Source organism: Salvelinus namaycush, chromosome 31 (genome assembly GCF_016432855.1).
Source record: "Salvelinus namaycush isolate Seneca chromosome 31, SaNama_1.0, whole genome shotgun sequence".
NCBI lineage: Eukaryota > Metazoa > Chordata > Actinopteri > Salmoniformes > Salmonidae > Salvelinus > Salvelinus namaycush.
The window spans coordinates 18,876,160-18,894,691 of record NC_052337.1 but is presented as its reverse complement, the minus strand read 5'-3'; the positions used below and the strand labels follow the sequence as shown (position 1 = coordinate 18,894,691).

Below are 18,532 nucleotides of genomic sequence, written 5' to 3'. Positions count from 1 at the left end.
GAGACAGAGCGTGTCTTCGGCCCGTCCGGCCCTAGCTGTAGCCACAGCACAGTCACAAAACAAAATCCATCCCAAAATATAAACACCAGATTATCTATTTTCTCTGATTTATAGATAGGGAGGGTCGTCCAAGTGGCTATATGTCTTGCTCCACCCTCCTACACTCACAATGCGTGCACATGTGTTTTTGCAGACCCCCCTCTAATCCTCAGAGGTTAAGGTAAACGTCCGATAGATTTGGTTTCCTCTTTGAGGACAATAAATATGAACAACGTTAATAAAGACAGTGTAAATAATTAATTTACAATAATAGGCCTAATATTATTATTACATAAATAAAATATAGTATAATATATTCAATATATAATGTATTATTATTATTATTTACCAATAACCAATAATCACTTTCACGGCTCTTAATATTGCTTTAATAAATAAGGAACATCAATGAGGAACAACAATAATCCTAAAATAACCAAAAATGTTCGGGACAATCTGCTAGGCTGATTGATTTATGCACATGATTCTACACTTTGTGTGTGTGTGCGTGTGCGTGTGCGTGTGCGTGTGCGCGCGTGTGTGTGTGTGTGTGTGTGTGTGTGTGTGTGTGTGTGTGTGTGTGTGTGTGTGTGTGTGTGTGTGTTGAGCACGCCTCTGTTGGTGATGTACAAAGAGCTGGGAATACTACCATATGGAGCCTCTTCGTATTGTATGAATGCATCTGTGCAGCAACAGATTGAGGTGCGCATACCGTTCCATCACTAAAATGTGGCATTGTATGGTGCACTTTGCTGCTTGAGATGTTTAGGCTGTTGTTTTAGGCCTATCTATTTTAAATGATCGTTTAACTTATAATACATTTATTATAGTTAGTGACTTGAGAAATCCATGTGACAAATTGACGTTAGACAGCGCTAAGAAATCACTGTTCAAGTCTCATCTATTTCGTTATTATATGTTTCATTATTCACGAAATCATTTTGTGCTCCTCTGCAAAGAGATATAGGACACATAGGCTAGTGGATTAGTGCCTTTAGGCCTAGTGGGCTATGCACAATGGTTGAATGTGGATTCGATTTTACCCAAGGACATTATTAAGCTCATCCACGACGCTGATTTCCAGTTTACGAGGACTATATTTAACACAATAAAAAAAAACGTCACCATTAATATGAGAAATATTCTAAAATTACAATTTCCAGGTGAGGAGGCTATGCATAATATTGCTGGCAAATATTTCGGAATGTAATTTCTCAAATGTTCCAGTTTCCAAGGACTTAGTCAGGCATGCTCAAGTTATGACAAAAGACACAATAAATACATGATAAGGAGTGAGCTAGTATCTCTACGTAGACTATTGATTAAAGCCAGAGTCAGACATAATATGTGCAGTCAACCGTTTATAAGCCTGTATTAAATGTACTCATATATGCAACAACAACAAAATAATATAATTAGGCCTACCATCACTCAACATTCTGGGGTATAGGCTAACATTAATTGTAATTCAAGACTGAAGATTATGGAATGAATTTATGGAAAGTAAAAATATAAAAAAATTACACTTTTATATGTTGAGTTGAAAAGCACAAGGCACGGTCAATCTGATTTTATTTTCTCGTTAATTAGTGTGTGTGCCCTTGACAGAAAGTCCTTTGAATATAATAGGATTTAGGCCATTCAGCCATGTAATATTTTACATCACAGTTAAAATAATAGGCTATAGAGAAAGTTGCAGTTGTGAAAACAGTTTTTAGCAGCATTTGAAAGCTTATCCGTGAGGTCACCCTAAGAAGAAAAAACTAAAGCGTTATCCAAAGTCAATGTCACATGAGCACGGAGTCCAATCAAAACGTATCCACGCTGAACCGGAGAAGCAGGAGAAACGTAGTTATCGACATTTGAGCGCCCGCTCATTTTTAATCCAACTCTAAACCAAAAGTTGTTGCTTTGTTTGTTTTGTTCATGTCTGAGCAGCACATATAGCATGCTTATTGAATAAATCTAAACAACGTCAGTAAATATACCACCTGAAGTTCCCAAGTAAGTATTTTCAGCTATTAATCATGTGCAAGGTGAATGCATTTTAATAATGGTTCCGTTTCGGATCGCTTTTCCAATAATGGGTTAGGTAGGACTGCACTGTGTGATCTGGCTCCATTGCTTCATCCCCCATTATGTTCAGTGTGCCGTCTGTATTGCAAAGGCACATCAGTATCATAGTCTTCCCTTTATACGTCCCGTGTTGTTATTTACATTTTACGTTTTATTTAATCAAAGACTGATGATAAGTGATTATTTATTCATATTGTAGGCCTATATTATTCGATAGTAATACAACGGTATATATTTTATTGGTTTGGCATGCAAAATATGGGGCCACAAAAGACAGTAGGCCTATTACCAAATAGCGTTATATAAGTAGGCCTATTTTGGTTATGCTAGTTTGAGTAATTTTAGTGGCAAAATCAAGTAGCCTACGGTTCTTGTGATATTGGTTAGTTCACGATTAAAGTATAATCTAAAATCATTATCATTTTTATTAAGCCACTAATACTTATCTATAGCGTGTCAACCCTCCACATGTCAGTCACTCTATAGACCTACCTTAGCCAAGCAGATAGGAGGTGTCTCCCGTCGCTTACCTCACCAGCGTGACATGCCTTCCAATCAGATCCACCCTCACAATCTGTAAATATGAGGAGGGTATGTCTGTCAGTGGGCATGCACATGGTAGGTCTCGATCAGACAAAGTCAGTTATTGTAGGGAGCTGCTCACTGCTCCTTCCTCCATCATCATTCCTGCGGGGTAGGCCTATTCATTTCATGAAGTTAGAGCCACAGCGCGTGTTTCGAAGTCGTTTCTCCGTGGATGCATATCCAAACTGACACTGAATAGCCTACTACCGTTCTAGCCAAGAGGAGAACGGACACCGAATACTACAGTTCTAGCCAATATAACGCTGGGGATCCAACAGGTATGGCCTGCGTACGTAGACTACTTTTCCGGGTTTCAGAATGTCACCATTCAACAATGAACTTGTAATTTAGTGCGGTGATTTAAAATAATTATGTTAATGCTGGTAAAGTATTTGTTTTGATGCTCAATTGAAAATATGCATGTTCATAAATGATGTAGCTTTGCTAAGTGTGCGTCATTTCGGTGCATAATTTCGTAGGCCTAGGATCAAAATACGAAGCCTATTTCTGATGGATCAGATTATTGGGGATACAAAATAATTCTTACAATATTAGATTGGTATCGAATATGCATACCTGCGCTTTGATTTATTAAAGATTGTAATCAGGTTTTAATTAGCCTTTTCTTCTGAAATAGGATAGGCTACATGTTTGCCGATAATTTTGTTTATGCACATAGGCTACACACATCCAAAATACAAGCAAAGAAATTCCGTTAATTTTTATGAAATATGACAATATTTCCAATATTTAGGCCGATTAGTGGAAATACACACAATTGATAGTCCTAAATGTAAGACAGAATACTGGTGATACAGTTAAAAAAGTTGATATATATATTTTTAAATACAGTGATTTATTTGTAAACTACCTGTTGCTCACCGGCATGTGCATTCCCAGGTGTTCCGTTGACCGGAATGGAGTACACTTATGATGTCGATTTGGAAGAGCTATGTCCTGTTTGTGGCGATAAGGTGTCGGGATACCACTATGGACTACTGACGTGTGAAAGCTGTAAGGTAGGCTGCAAAAGACGCAATCATTTCTTTTTATAAACGGCTTTTTATTTACGTCAAGATGATATCCCTCAAGAAATTCGTTATCATTTTTATTAATTAAAATGTATTAATATTATTTTCGTTTTTGTATTAATTTTATTGCAGCATTGATGATGATCTTAACTTGGCTATTTTGTTAATAGGCATGTCTATATGAACTCTCTCTCACACAGGGTTTCTTCAAAAGAACGGTTCAAAATAATAAGAGGTATACATGTGCAGAAAACCAGGATTGTAAAATTGACAAAACTCAGAGGAAACGGTGTCCATTTTGTCGGTTTCAGAAATGCCTGAATGTTGGAATGCGATTAGAAGGTAAGATAATTTTTATTTGATTAATTTAGTTCATATTTTGGTTTAACATGGCATGCAGTCAGATTTTAAAATTCATATATTTAAACGTCTACTTGTTGTATATTTTTTGGGGGCTATAAATCAGATTTGATCAAGTTTGATATCTGTTTGATGAAATTGCATATCTATCTCTTTGTGTTGGTAATATATTTTATTTTACAACAGTAGGCTTTCATAGGCTGCATTATAGTCTGTCTGTTGGTAGGTTTATTATCAAATAGGTGTTATTAAATATTCGTCTCTAATCAATGAAACGTAAGAAAAATGAGCTATATTATAAGTATAGTTTGTCAGTTGTTGCATATATATTTTTGCCAATGTTTGGGCATATTAGCTATGGAATTATATTTTTAAAAATATAGCTCCAGGTAAACTATTTCAGTAGCCTTTGATAAAGCGTGTATGAACAGTACGTTTTCTAATATGACTGAGTAATTAGAAGAGCTTTGGATGAGGTTATTCTTCATATGTCATTAAATCATTATGAAACAACAAGCTTGAATGCAAGCTCTGTAAATGCAATTTAAAGTTATTTTGGGATTCAGAATAATAACAAAACAAGAACTAACATTTTTGTTTATCCCTGGAAATTAAATGTACTTTACAATGGATTTAATCCATATCTTCAAATATATACATTAAATCTACAAAAAGATTGCTCTATTAGTGTATTTTTGGTTCACATTTTGATTGCTTTACCAAGAACTCTCACATGCTAACTTAAACCTCTGCAGAGTGAATGCTAGCAATGAATCGAATAACAGTACTGGCGTTCGATCTTGCTCTCATTCCATCAGCTGTCCGTGCCGATCGCATGCGAGGAGGCCGGAATAAGTTTGGCCCCATGTACAAGCGCGACCGAGCCCTCAAGCAGCAGAAGAAAGCGTTGATTCGAGCCACCGGCCTCAAGATGGAGACCACCCCTCCGATGCTCTCCCCTGACACCCAGACAGACTACACCTTCACCGGCAGTCTCCCGGGCCTCCACCCGCTCCCCAAGGGCATCCTCCACACCACCACGACCCCCATCGCCCCCACAGATTACGACCGCAGCCTCTACGGACCCCCCTCACTGGGCATGGCTATGCCTGGACTCCCCCCCCATGCACCCTTACCCCCCCAGTACCAGTACGCCTCCTTCCCCAGCAGGGCGATCAAGTCCGAGTACCCGGACCACTACACAAGCTCCCCAGACTCGGTAGTGGGCAGCTACACCTACCCGGAGCAGGTATACTCTGGACCGGGCTCTCCGCAGGTCCCCGGGGTGCCTCAGCTGGTGCTGGAGTTTCTGCGATGTGACCCGGACGAGCTGCAGGTACAGAGTAAGATCGCTGCTCACCTTCAGCAGGAGCAGAGTGGCCAGGGGGGCAAGGGTCAGGAGAGACTCAGCCCCTTCAGCCTAATGTGTCACATGGCCGACCAGACGCTCTTCTCCATCGTGGAGTGGGCCCGAAGCTGCATCTTCTTCAAGGAGCTCAAGGTAGGGAACCAAGAGTCAATAATTTGTTGTCATACCAAGCAAAGTTGTTAATCATTTGGAAACCTCCAAATTTCTCAGAGATGGTTTAGACTGTAGATGATATGCCGTCCTTGCACTTTTTTCAGGAAAAAATAATCTATTAGTACAAAAGTGTTGTACACATCCAACAAACCTCCACAGGGTACAAAATGACATGTGGAAATAAGACAAAAAAACCTTCCCACTGTTTTGATGCTCCTGATGTTTTATTAGCAATGTATCAACCACAAAGGTCTTCGTCAGGCTTACAGGTAAGACCTTTTGTACAGTTAAGGCTGACAAAAGCCCTTTCTGGTTTAAAGGTTTCAAATTGTGCAGAGCCCGTAGTCTAATATTTATTATTGGCCTGAGTGGGACCTGTGAGAATCATAACATGGAGGATACATAATGTTATATTTTCTCAAGGCATATGACATATGTTATTGTATCAGTTTTTGTTTATTGGGGTGAGTTCCCTATATCAGGATGTGAATTGAAATTCAAGTGATGAATTGGGAAAAACTCAACACTGAAAATGATAACCAATTCTTGAACTGAGTGGAAATCGCCAATGCAATAACATTGGGATACAGACAAGCGCACATACACACACATACACTGTCAACATTTACCATTTTACGCATGGACAGCCATGCACACATTATTCTGCTGTTTATTTGGGACTTCCTACTGCAGAAGTGTCCACCATGATGAAAAGACGATGACAGGTGGAATCAAGGAAGCACATCCGTATCCATGACAATTGAGAGAGCAGTGACAGCTTTTTTTTCAACACACACAGCCCTGGGGGTATTCCACCAAGCAGCGTCAACAAGTTAGCCTTAGCATTACAGTAGCCACCTACATGTAACTGTGCAACATGGTCTCCCATGAATATGTAAAAAATAGTGACTTTTAACCATTTTAACCATTGTGCCATTGACATATTACTTATATGCAGTGGTGTAAAAATACTTTAAAGTACTACTTAAGTAGTTTTTTGGGTTATCTGTACATTACTATTTATATTTTTGACAAACTTTACTTCACTACATTCCTAAATACTTTTAAAAAAACGTTTTACTCCGTACATTTTCCTTGACACCCAAAAGTACTCGTTACATTAACAATGCTAAGCAGTACAGGAAAATGGTCCAATTCACACAAATACCAAGAGAACATCCCTGATCATCCCTACTACCTCTGTTCTGGCGGGCTCTAAACACACATGTAAATGATGTCTGAGTGTTGGAGCAAGCCCCTGGCTATCTGTAATTTAAAATAACAAGAAAATGGTGAAGTTTGATTTGCACAATATATGAAATTTGACTTTTGAAATCAAATACTTTTAGACTGGCCTTCTAGGCAGAGTTCCTCTGTCCAGTGTCTGTGTACTTTAGTCCATCTTAATCTTTTCTTTTTATTGGCTAGTCTGAGATACGTCTTTTTCTTTGCAACTGCCTAGAAGGCCAGCATCCCAGAGTCGCCTCTTCACTGTTGACGTTGAGACTGGTGTTTTGCGGGTACTATTTAATGAAGCTGCCAGTTGAGGACTTGTGAGGCGTCTGTTTCTCAAACTAGACACTCTAATGTACTTGTCCTCTTGCGCAGTTGTGCACCGGGGCCTCCCACTCCACTTTCTATTCTGGTCAGAGCCAGTTTGCGCTATTCTGTGAAGGGAGTAGTACACAGTGTTGTACGAGATCTTCAGTTTCTTGGCAATCTTTCGCATGGAATAGCCTTAATTTCTCATAACAAGAATAGACTGACAAGTTTCAGAAGAAAGATCTTTGTTTCTGGACATTTTGAGCCTGTAATCGAACCCACAAAATGCTGATGCTCCAGATACTCAACTAGTCTAAAGAAGGCCAGTTGTATTGCTTCTTTAATCAGTCATTAAATCAGTCACATAATTGCAAAAGGGTTTTCTAATGATCAATTAGCCTTTTAAAATTATAAACTTGGATTAGCTAACACAACATGCCATTGGAACACAGGAGTGATGGTTGCTGATAATGGGCCTCTGTATGCCTTTGTAGATATTCCATAATATTCCGTTTCCAGCTACAATAGTCATTTACAACATTAACAATGTCTACACTGTATTGCTGATTAATTTGATGTTATTTTAATGGACGAAAAAATTTGCTTTTCTTTCAAAAACAAGGACATTTCTAAGTGACCCCAAACTTTTGAACGGTAGTGTATGTCACTATGGTGACATAGAGTAGTGACATTATGAGAGATGTCTGAACTTTACTATATATTCTGAAATAACTCCACACAACCTCAGAATGGGCATGCTATAATTGACCTTAATAAGTCATATCCCACTTTAGAATTCTTTACACACCAGGGAATTGTAGCACGCTATTTGTGAGTGTTTATTCAAGCTAACTGGCTAATCCATCGATTTTCGCTCTGTGTAATGCTACCATGAGGTGAACGGCTAATTGACTTGGCTTCAACCGCTGCCCTCCCGCAATGCTCTCCTCAAGACCCATTCTGGTCAGGCGTGACTCGGGCTACCGACTTTCAGCGGTGAACAAACAGATGCTCTGACACGTTGTAGCTACTTGAGCACCGGGTGCATGCTAGTTGCAGCAGGGACTGTGTGGGCGCGCATCGCTGCCATTCGGTTCACACATTGAGGAGAGGAGCCAGGAAAGGGCAATCTCTTCACTGTGGTTCCGTATGTCACCCAACGCTATTAATTTCAGTCTGACCTTCATCCATTCCTATCTGGAAGAGATTTTATGAAGTCAACCCTTCTTGGCCATCCTGAGAGGCAGAATGGAACAGTGTTGTCAGGAGAAGAGATCTTTGAGAGATCTTTTATAAAGCAGCATTTTATTTCAAATGATTGAATTATGCCTCAATCTGCTTATTATCCCTTCTCCCAAGGTTCACGGTGATGTTGACTGAACTAATTTAGAGTGAGTTAGGGAGGATATTTTATTTGTGTGTGTGTGTGTGTGTGTGTGTATGTGTGTGTGTGAGAGAGAGAGTGAGTGCCAGTGTGTGAGTGCCAGTGTGTGGGAGCGTGTGTGTGTGTGTGATAGTGATGAATGGTAATAGCGTACTTGCAGTGATTTAACCTGGTTAGGTCGAGGTCGGTGTTCATCTCTCCTAAAATAAAACACTTGAGTTTTATGCTGATGTAAAGGAAATGGACCCTCTTAACGTGCTGTATAAAGCAATACCATGTCCCTACTTTCAATATTTTCACCACAATGGAAGCATTGTTTGGTTTGATAAGGTTTAGAGCAGTACAATGGCTGATGGATGAAATGTTTTATTTTTCAGGGTCTGGGTGTTTATTAATACTTGAATAGTTAACAGTTTAGTGTGGCTTATTGTTCTTAAGGTCAGTTAAACATTTTGGTATGGTATGGCTTTCCTTTCACGGCTGAAGCAGACAATAGCAATTATATTACTCTATTCAATTTATAACACATTACATTGTTTTAGATTCATTTATATATAATACCCTTTGCCTTTGTTGTCCTGTATCATATAGTAGATACAGTATATACAGAGTAAATAACACAAAATAAGAGGCGTAGCACAAACTACCTTCATGTAATGTGAAAAGCTTCACCACAAGAACCTATTAGCCAAAGTCAACTTTCACTTTCTGTAGGAGGAGCACTAAGACATAAAACCAGTTGACTATGAATAACAGGACTATTTGCCAAGAAGTCCCCAGTTATTTTTGCCGGTACTGAAGGCATTCCTTGCAGTAGATAAGAGTGGAATGTGTACTCCAGAGTGTTTAGTTAATGTGTTTGGGTTTTCCATGTGGAGGGACAGACAGTATTTGTAAAATATCAAGTTTTATTTGAGATTTTTACAGCTTTCTGCGTAGTCAAATCGTTACAAAATCTACTTCAATGTTTTTAAAAGTGACCATTAATTGGCGTCTTCTTCAGTCTACAGCTAGACTTCTGAAAGTTTGTTTGATCTAAGATGAGAGAAAGCTACTAAATAAGCTGTGTGATATACATATTATCTGATTGTCATCATATATGTCTAATAAATCATTTTAATTGTGGTATTTGTTATCCAATCACTACACTATATAATACATAATCACTATATAATACATAATCCCTATTTAATATACTGAACAAAACTATAAATTCAACATGCAACAATTTCAAAGATTTTACTGAGTTATAGTTCATTTAAGGAAATCAGTCAATTTAAATAAAATCATTAGGCCCTAATCTATGGATTTCACATGACTGGGCAGGGTTGCAGTCATGGGTGGGCCTGGGAGGGCATAGGCCCACCCACTGGGGAGCCAGACCCAGCCAATCAGAATGAGTTTTCCCCCACAAAAGGGCTTCATTACAGACAGAAATACTCCTTCTCTAAAACGACGTTGGAGGCAGGTTATGGTAGAGAAATTAACATAAAATGATCTGGCAACAGCATGCACACACACAAAAGGAAATATTTCCAATGATTGAAATTATCATACTAAAATGCATTGAAATACATTATATTCCTTCAGGTCAATAGGTATGTTTACATGCAAAAATTTTTAACCTTTATTTAACTAGGCAAGTCAGTTAAGAACAAATTCTTATTTTCGATAACGGTTTAGGAACAGTGGGTTAACTGCCTTGTTCAGGGGCAGAACGACAGATTTTTACCTTGTCAGCTCAGGGATTCGATTTTGCAACCTTTCGGTTACTAGTCCAACGCTCTAACCAATAGGCTACCTGCCGCCCCATTTTACTATGATTATTGTGGATAGTAAGATTAATATAATCCTTTGATTTAAACATTTACATTTTCCCTAATAATCCTGTTTACGTGGACACATCTGAAATCAGGCTACCTGATAGGACTTTGATAAATGCCAAAAATGCCAATCAAAATAAACGTTCTACCACATATTATTATATTCATATTTAACCATATTATAATAGTATTATAAATATGAAGCCTATTTGAATCTGAGTTCAGACATATAGATTTTAAATGTGAAAACTATTTCTAAGATGCATACTTTTCGATTTTCCGAACTCACTTCACTGGCGCTAAAGTGAGAGGCTCGCACTGCTCATGCTAGAACAAATACACTGCTGTTTACATGTCCTAATAAATCAAAATATTGCTAAAAAATCTAGGTGTTTTAATCGACGTATGCTTACTTCGATTAAGACCTTAACGACCATTAAGATAATCAGAGTAAGGTGTTTACATGACTAATGCCATACTCACCCTACTCCCATAATCAGTTTAATATAGAATTATTAGTGTGCATGCAAACTTACTCAACAGTGCTATGCTGGTGCTACGCTGGTACGCTGGTAACAAACGGCAATTTTTGGAGATGGGTTACCATGTGTTTTTCATGCCAGTACTAAGCTGGGCTGTGTGTATGTATGTGTGTGTTTGTGTGTGTGTGTGTGCGATGGTGGATGTGGCATACATTACCTTATTGACTCTCTTCACCACGTGTTGATGGGTAGTTTCCAGGTCTTTGTGTCTACGTCTGTGTTGGACAGGTGTGTGTCAATCCCCTCACAGTAGAATGGCTTCCAGGAAGGAACTTCTACCTCATTTACCAGGTGTAATGACTTGCTAGCATGGCATGCTATAGCAATAGAATGAGCCAGGTGGACATTAGCATTGCACCATATGCACTCAGAACAGCTGCTCTAGTTTAGCTGTGTATCAAGACAAAAATATAAAACATGTTGTTCAGTATGTTGGTTAATAGTACAAAATAATCACTTTCATGAATTCAGATTATCTTTTTTTTCACACTCACAATACTTTTGCCTAAACCGGCACCTCAATGGTTGTACAATAGGCAGTATACACTTCATATTAAATCCTAGAGTGGTATTCACCATTGACTGTTAGAAATAGTTCACGGACTCACCCATGGGCGAGTGAGAGCTGGGAGATGGAGAGAGAAGAAAGAAAATCCATCAAAATTCTGAGGTACTTGACATTTTCAATAGGTGCAGATGGGGGAATAGCAGTAGGATGCCACAGACTAGAGTCTTTATGGTGTGCACTGTATTCCGAATGAAAAACCCCCAACATATTCTGTTGCATTCACATTGCTGTGTGTCAATGGTTTGTTGTGCAATTCCTGAAGTGTGTATTGAATCCGGTCTGGTATTTGTGTTAAAGAACTCGCTGTGCTACAACAAATAAATGAAAAACCGACCTCGTGGTGACAGAGCTCGACTTGGTGGTAAATAGCATCCATTTGCCATGGCAACAGAAAATCCAGACTAAATGGGGCCATGTCTCGATGGGTCTCTGTTCATATACTATATCTAGGTATCTTTGGTGATGTTGACATGCTTTTGTCCCTGGCTTGTGAATTTCCATAAAATGGAAGACTTAACTGATATTCAAAGAATGTTGACGTTTGTCAAACAAGCATGCTCACACTCACGTCATGTGATGAGATGGGCTGGTTGTTAAGCTGTATTGCAATGAATATTGATTTTGTTTGTACAGTGTTGCTGTTCTCTGGGTTTGTAGTTGTTTGTGACATTTACCCAAAATGCAACTTCTACTCAGGAAATGGATAATGGATAGTGGATAACGGATAATGGATAATTCATCATCCATAGCTTGACTATGCCGCAAAAAGCAGACTACAATAATCTTTTGTCATATCAGAAAGGTTTTCTGGATTATACTGTATAAATTGTATTTTATATCTGTAATGGTGCATTACTACTACTTCTGGTTAACCACATTAAGTTAATTTATAGTTAAAGGGATAGTTCACTTTAGTTTAGCAAATGTTTTTAATTACCTTGGGTGTTGTCATTTTAACCAAACCATTTTAAGTCTGTTACCTTGTTATGTAGCAAAGCCATGGGGATTCAAAAGCATGGGAATGTGTGTATTTGGAACACACCCCAAATATGTGTGTTTGAATGGATGTTCATTCCTTCTGTCTACTATCAGGTAGGAGATCAGATGAAGCTGCTTCACAACTGCTGGAGCGAGCTGCTGGTGTTGGACTTCATCTCCAGGCAAGTCCAACACGGCAAGGAGGGCAGCGTGCTACTGGTCACGGGGCAGGAGGTGAGTGCAATGATCACCAAGCATCATCATCACACATGCACGCACACACGCACAGAAGTTGGAAGTCAGTCACACCGCTCCTTGTGGTAAACACATATCACTGAGTACCTTTTAATGAGACCAGAAATAAAACAAATTGAGGAAAGTTCCTATGTTGAAACTCATGCATGTGTATGTTGTGGTCTAGGTGGAGCTGGCGTCCATAGCGTCCCAGGCAGGAGCCACTCTCACAAGCCTGGTGCAGAGAGGACAGGAGCTAGTTGAGAAACTACAGACCCTACAGGCGGACCGCAGAGAAATTGCCTGCTTCAAGTTCCTCATCCTCTTCAACCCCGGTGAGTGGGAGATTCAATTGCATGTGCAGGGGACCACCATGGGGAGCTGGATAACCCCATAACAAATAATTCTCTCCTAATTAAGGGTTGAAAATGTTAACTTTATATTAAGGTCCGTGGACCAATCGCCATTAAGTTCCTTGTCCTCTTCGACCCCTGCGAGTGGGAGATCAGCCATGGGTTCTCCATAGGTTAGTGCTATCCCGGATCCTTGGGACATCCCAACTCTAAAACCTAGCCTTAACCCTTACCTTAACCATTTTAAATGTAATCTTCAATGGGGTAACATCAGTGTTGGGACGTCCAAAGGAACGTGGATAGCATGGACCATTCTCCATATTTATTTCTTAAAAATTAAATACAGAAATAACTCATTCACACCACTTTCTGGGTAGGTCTCTAAGAGCTTTCCACACCTGGATTGCAATATTTGCCCATTATTCTTTTCAAAAATGTTCAAGCTGTGTCAAATTGGTTGTTGATAATTGCTACGCAACCATTTTCAGGTCTTGCCATAGATTTTCAAGTAGATTTAAGTCAAAACTGTAACTCAGCCATTCAGGAACATTTATTGTGTTCTTGGTAAGCAACTAAAGTGTAGATTTTGCTTTGCGTTTTAGTTAATTGTCCTGCTGAAAGGTGAATTCATCTCCCAGTGGCTGGTGGAAAGCAGACTAAACCAGGTTTTCTTCTTGGATTTTGCCTGTGCTTAGCTCCATTCCGTTTATTTTTTATCCTGAAAACCTCCCCAGACCTTAACAATTACAAGCATACCCACAACATGTTGCAGCCACCACTATGCTTGAAAATATGGAGAGTCGTACTCAGTAATGTGTTGTATTGGATTTACCCCAAACATAACACTATATTCAGGACAAAAAGTGAATTGCTTTGCCACATTTTTTTGCAGTATTAATTTAGTGACTTGTTGCAAACAGGATGCATGTTTTGGAATATTCTTTATTCTGTACAAGCATCCTTCTTTTCATTCTGTCATTTAGGTTAGTATTGTGGATTAATTACAATGTTGATGATCCACCCTCAGTTTTCTGCGATTAGAGACATTAAACTCTGTAACTGTTTTAAAGTCAACATTGGCCTCATGGTGAAATCCCTGAGCGGTTTCCTTTTTCTCTGGCAACTGAGTTAAGAAGGACGCCTGTATCTTTGTATTGACTGGGTGTATTGATACATCAAATGGATATTCACTGCCTGCTTTTTTACAATTTTGACCCATCTACAAATGGGTGCCCTTTGCGAGTCATTGGAAAAATCTCCATGTTCTTTGTGGTTGAATCTGTGTTTGAAATTCACTGCTCTACTGAGGGACATTACAGATAATTATATGTGTGGGGTACAGAGATGAGATAGTCATTCATAAATCATGTTAAACATTATTATTGCACACAGAGTCCATGCAACTTATGTCTCTCGTTAAGCACATTTTGACTCCTGAACTTATTTAGCCATAACAAAGGGGTTGAATATTTATTGACCCAAGACATTTCAGCTTTTCATTTTTAATTAACTAAATAAACTATTATAAAAACACAATTCCACTTTGACATTCTGGGGTATTGTGTGTAGGCCAGTGACACAAAATCTCAGTCCATTTCAAATTCAGGCTGTAACACAACAACATGTGGAACAAGTCCGGAGGTGTGAATACTTTCTGAAGGCTCTGAAAATATTACCTCGATATTCACCCTCCATGGACCAATAAGTAATGTCAAGTCCAACCTGGTTTAAAGTGCATCTTCACAAAGTTTCAATACACTTTGAAACAATAATAAGCAATTCTCTGAGAAGCTATAGGGATTCCCATGGTGGCTCTTGTTTACTGTATGTCTCTTGGCACAGTCATATAGACCCCTTTCTGTGTTTGCAAACAGTGCCGCATGAGGGCGATGCGTGCAAGTTGGTGGCAGAACACAAACGAGTTCTTACAGAACGCAAGCAAAAAAAAGCCTGTATTTACATGTTGCTTATGAGTGCATTTCATACTACTTTTGGATTATAATGGGATTTTAAGGCTCGTATGAAAGTCCAGCTTAATATGATGTTAGTCCTCTTCGCAAATCAACTGCATTACACTTAAAAAAGCACTTATACTTCAATCTGGAAAGTGGCTCTTTGGCTAGCTTTTGCTACTGCCTATATCAATGAGCGTTAGCCTTCTAGCTAACAGCTGCTGCATCCAAAATAGTTATTTTGCAAATATCCCAACAAATATAATCTTAACAACTGTTAAAGCAAGACTCAAAACATCATTGTAAGCGTATGAGAGCTAAATATTTTTCTTTTGTTTAGAAGTAATAAAAACGTAAATCTAGGCTATGTTGAATGGGTGCAGATGGTGATGGCTTTCTTATTGCCGCCAAGAGTCGCGGACATCTGTGCGTGACGTCAGTGTGTCGTGTACTGGAAAAGGGTCTATTAAATGTGAAATTAATACAATATTTTTTTGTTCTCTCATTTGGTACAATTGTTAGGTGTACTTGAGTTACAGGTGTGTTTAATGAGCACTGTTGGAGAATGTGAAATCAAATAATCATGTGCTTAAATTAGGTTGAATTACTGAAATCAAATAAGCATGAGCTTAAATGAAAGTAATTGGTGTTGTAAATGAAATGCCCCACAATGGCTTCTCAACCTCACCTCATTTATCACATTTTGAAACATAACTGGCAATTCCTTCAATTTGAGTTTGATCCAAAGCAATTCATTTGTCAAAAGAAGGATGGCGCGCTGATATGTCGGTATATATTTTGGGGATTTGTGCATATTGGCAGTTTGTCCCCTTTATGGCTCTAAGAGGCTAAATGATTCGTCTCAATGGAGTGGCGCTTTGCACAGGTTATGGGCTTAATTCGAATTAGGCTGCTCTGAATAGGCTATGTTTACAAAGGCAACGAGCGTCGCCCTTGTTGCGCACCACGCTCAAAGAAGGCTTAATGGATTGACCCCCACATCGGTTTTTCTCCAGACAGACACTAGGCCAGAATCCGCCGTGCTCGGTAGATGGGAAAATGGCCTTTTATCATCTACATTCCCCTAAGCGGTAGCAATTTAGAGCTAGCCCACCGTGAACAAAAGCTGCTTTTAATAATAAGAGTGCTTGAGAGGGCCCCGGCGTTTGCGCAGAGTGTGGATCTTTGTGTGGGTTCTGAGTGGCTTATGTCTGTTTTCTGCCTCGCTCTCTCTCTCTCTCCATCTCCCTCGCTCGCTCACTCTCTCCTCATCTCCTTCTGTGTGTCGTCATTCGTTCATCTCTTTCTTCCTCAGGCAATTCGGTCATATTTGTAGGGGCAATTTTCGCTTCACCTTTGAGCCGTATTGAAAATATTATCGACAACTTTTGATTCAATTGTGAGGGGCTCCCCCCTCGGTGCTCTCATGCTGAACCCGAGGAAAGGAGCCTCATCTGGGAAGACGGCAAGCTGTTGTCCCTCTCTTAGCCCAGCTAGTGCTGGAGCTATGCTCGTATGTGCTTCTATACATAACAGCCCACGTAAACAGACTTATGTTAGCTAGTATCTCTATAGTACAACATATCCTTGTGCTGGGTGCACATCGTCATGGAAATGCTTGAGATACTCTCGAGCATACACAGAAACAAAGAAAGACTGACAGGCAGACATGCACAGTTGGATCCATGTTTTCACTAAGATAATGGCTGGGATTCAATCAAAGGATTGATGGCTGCTGTTTGTCATGCTTCCACATGTCACGTCAAGTCACAATATGTAATTTTCAAACACGTTCAAGAGCAACACTTAAAGTTACAAATTGTGCGTTTAAGGTTAAAAAACAACAACTTTCCGTCTCTTCTCCCCTCAGATGTGAAGCTACTGGAGAGCCAGGCGTTCGTGGAGGGCGTCCAGGAGCAGGTGAACGGGGCTCTGCTGGAGTACACCATGTGTGCTTACCCCCAGCACCTGGACAAGTTCAGCCGGCTGCTGATGCGCCTGCCTGAGCTCAAGGCCTTGTCGGCACAGGCCGAGGACTACCTCTGCTACAAGCACCTGAGTGGAGAGGTGCCCTGCAACAACCTGCTCATCGAGATGCTGCACGCCAAGAGGGCGTGCGCGTGAGGAGGGCACACGTTTTTGTGTGTGTGTGTGTGTGTGTGTGTTAGTGTTAGTGTTTTTGACAAGAGGGAAGAGAGGAGGTGTGTGTGGGTGTCCACATGTTAGAGAGATAGAGTGTGAGAAAGGCAGAGGGAAGCAAGAGAGAGAGAGAGATCACCCTTCCTGCCCCCAAAGTGCCACTTACTTACTGAGGTCCCGGTCTCAGCCATTCCAGACTTCAGATCTAACTACAGTATGCCCGAAACCTGGACTGGATTAATTCAATTCACCACCAAGAGTTGATTCGGTGGTAGAGAGATACACTGAGTTGATTCACTCACCCTTCAGAGTTTGAAATGTGATTTACATTTGAAGATGATGATTCACTGTGCAGGACGTAGTCATTCTAAGAGTCATTCAAGGAAAACGATTGTCAGAGACCTGATTCATCTGAGACCTGATTCATCAGTTCATATTCAGGCAATGAGGCACTAGAATTGTTGAACAGAGATGCACTGTATTGATTTCAATACAGAAAACTGATTAATTCTGAATAATTCCATATCAAGTTCCAAAAACGATCTCATGCTAAAGACATGCTAATTAGTTACTTGTTAATTAACTTGTAATTAAAATTCATACTGGTTTACTCATTATGTAATATCACAGTTAATTAACTAATGACAATCACTAAACAACTAAAGACAGAATTTTCAGCTGGGTATAACCTACCTGAAGGGATCCTAAAAGAGGAATACCACATCTAAAGTTAGCTGTATGCTAATGTTGCGTAGAGGCTAATGCTACTAGCTAGGTTGACACGACCACAATGACAGCATTTTTTTAAAGAGAGAAGAAAAAACGCTCCCAATGTGTGTCTATGACGAGCAGTCTCTCTGAACCTTACTACTGTGCCCTGTCTGCTCACATAGCCTTACAAACTCAGACCCCTGTAATATAGACTAATATTTATATTCTAAGCTGACAATTCTCCGTTTCCAATGTTTTTTCTTCTGCTTTACTTCGGATGAGTCTGTATTTTAAACATTTCGTAAGTCAAGTTTTCTCGTGTGGTTGCTTTTGAATTCTGATCTTTGTGTTTCCTAAAAAAAAAAAATATGAAAAATGTAAAAGCCACAGGGAGATATTGTAATAGAAATATAGCTGTCACAGACTTGGTGTGTATCAGTGCACTAGTGAATAGGGTAGAGAGCTGAGAACAGGGAAAGAGAGAGAGAGATGGGAGGAGGACAGAGAGAAAGCAATTTCATTCTCAATAGAGGTGACTTGCACTGTAGTTTCCCATTTGCCAACAAGAACCCTGCTACCCCCGGTTATGAAGTCAGAGCAACAGAATGGTCAAAGAGCACATGTAGATGTGCATGGACACATGAGTACACATGTAAAGAGACAGGGAGTTGCTGTAAGGCTCGTAATGAAAGA

General features: G+C 39.6%; 1 protein-coding gene across 1 annotated transcript; it reads left to right on the top strand.

Moving 5' to 3' along the window:
• Window positions 1-1,571: 1,571 nt before the first annotated feature.
• On the top strand, window positions 1,572-17,113 carry nr5a1b (nuclear receptor subfamily 5, group A, member 1b). Its single transcript, XM_038970020.1, is given in 7 exon segments — window positions 1,572-1,593; window positions 3,601-3,719; window positions 3,932-4,073; window positions 4,910-5,592; window positions 12,565-12,684; window positions 12,872-13,019; window positions 16,860-17,113. Coding segments are annotated over 7 exon segments (1,488 nt in total).
• The last annotated feature ends 1,419 nt before the right edge of the window (window positions 17,114-18,532 follow it).